General features: G+C 37.6%; 1 protein-coding gene across 1 annotated transcript; it reads left to right on the forward strand.

The window, feature by feature from the left end:
• Window positions 1–328: 328 nt before the first annotated feature.
• On the forward strand, window positions 329–1,757 carry LOC132268681 (high-affinity nitrate transporter 2.1-like). Its single transcript, XM_059769485.1, has one exon. It carries the CDS (start codon window positions 774–776, stop codon window positions 1,395–1,397), a length of 624 nt encoding a protein of 207 aa, XP_059625468.1. The 5' UTR covers window positions 329–773; the 3' UTR covers window positions 1,398–1,757.
• The last annotated feature ends 435 nt before the right edge of the window (window positions 1,758–2,192 follow it).

The raw sequence follows: 2,192 nt of genomic DNA on the forward strand, positions 1-2,192 counted from the left end.
CAGATGTATAATGTGGGCTAAGCACAAGGAAGAAATTGAAGGCATGTGTTAAACTAAGATTTCATCACAAGGTGTCACCTGTTTGCTAATGATGTGATCGAACGGACCAGTATATGAAGGCAAGAGAATGAAAAACGAAGAGGATAATATTATATTCATCTATGGTAAATATAATTTCAATTTCCATTTGAACAGAGACTTGATTGAAGTTTTCATTAGTGATATTTATGTCAAGAGCTAACACTAAATTCTAATGGAGAGAACCCATGACAATCATCATAAAAGTCTGTCCCAATCTAATAATAAACTCTTCCGAGTTACACACCCAATCAGCAGGCTGATCCTTTTTTCCTTCTATATATATATATTTTGGTTCAGGTGTTTAGGAATGCTGTAACAAACTACAGGACATGGATCTTTGTCCTCCTGTATGGCTATTCCACGGGTGTTGAATCATCCACTGATAATGTCATTGCAGAATATTTATATGATAGGTTTGTTTTCTTATTTTACATTTTGAGAAAGGTATTGTATATGGGGTATCCCACCCAATGCACAAACAGGGAAATTCTCAATTTGCAAATTGAGAATTTTTATGTCAGTATATTGAGTGAGGTACCAAGTGTAACTACTGAGATATTGTAGATTTTTTCTAGAATTTTGCTTTAAGTGATAAAACGGGTAGCACGAAGTACTATATTATCTGTACATCCGGGATACTGGACCAATAATATTTAATGTGTGACAAAGCAATTATATAGCCTGAGAATTTAATGTGTGACAGGTTTGATCTCAAGCTTCACACTGCTGGAATCATCGCGGCCACCTTCGGCATGGCTAACATTGTGGCTTGGCCATTTGGCGGATTCGCTTCCGACTTTATGGCCATAAAGTTTGGCATGAGGGGCAGGCTATGGGCCCCTTGGATCCTCCTACAAACACTCGGAGGGACTTTCTGTGTTCTCCTTGGCTACGACAACTCCCTAGCCATAGCGGTCGTCATGATGGTCCTCTTCTCCATTGGAGCTCAGGCTGCATGTGGAGCAACTTTTGGCATTATTCCATTCATTTCTCGAAGATCACTCGGTATCATATCTGGATTGACCAGTGCAGGTGGGAACTTTGGCTCTGGTCTGACCCAATTAGTGTTCTTCACAAGCTCAGGACTCTCCACTGCTAGAGGTCTCTCCTACATGGGGTACATGATCATAGGCTGCACATTGCCTGTGACGCTTGTGCACTTTCCACAGTGGGGAAGCATGTTCCTTCCTCCTTCGAAAGATGCAGTAAAAGGTACTGAAGAGCACTGCTATGTGTCTGAGACTTCCCTTAACATGCTAAGTAAACAGGATATGGCAAAATCAATACTGCTCTCGTCATTTCTTATGGGTGACTGATTGTTTTAAGTTAAAAATTAAGGATCTGGAAACCATCATGATGCAGTTCACCCTAGTATTTGTATCGCATATCACATGATTTCATGTTACAAACAATAAACAGAGCATGTACAATACTTTATTGAAGAGAGAGGGAAAAATGTGCAATCACAAGGACAAACAGGGTGCTCGCCTATACAATAACAACTAGAAATAAGCCTACGAGAAAACGACATTTATGAGATTGTGCATACCATTGAAGATAATTATTTGCTGTGAGAGGCAATATGTTTATTCTGATTACAGGAAACTACAACTACCCAACTCAAGGGAACAGCATGAATGCAAATTATGATCAACAGTTTTTACCTTTTAAACGGATGAGCTTCTTCAGTATTTTGATAGTAGTCTCTGTGATAGTTAACACCAATGGTCTATATTATTTTTTTCCTTTTTGATGAAGTTTTCCATTCATAGGTTTCTACCTAACCTTTCAAAATTAATTTATTTAATAGTCTGCTAGGTCAAGTCCAAGTTCCGTCTGCTAGCATCTAGAAGACTAGTAACATTCATGACAAAAGAATAATAATGATCAATGAACCTTCACTAGTTTAAACACATTGCCCATTACCATATCAACATTGTCCCTTACTATAAGTGAGGATTCAAGTGATAGATGGTTTCTCTTTTAAATAATAATAATATTATTATTTTTTGTTTCAACATGTTCATTTAGATTTCAAACAAGGCTGGAGAAGCTATTATTATTTTTTGTTTCAACATGTTCATTTAGATTTCAAACAAGGCTGGAGAAGG

The sequence above is a fragment of the Cornus florida genome, unplaced genomic scaffold, assembly GCF_030987335.1.
Source record: "Cornus florida cultivar Cherokee Brave unplaced genomic scaffold, ASM3098733v1 CherokeeBrave_3.0.0_Hap2_Chr08, whole genome shotgun sequence".
NCBI classification, from domain to species: Eukaryota; Viridiplantae; Streptophyta; class Magnoliopsida; order Cornales; family Cornaceae; genus Cornus; species Cornus florida.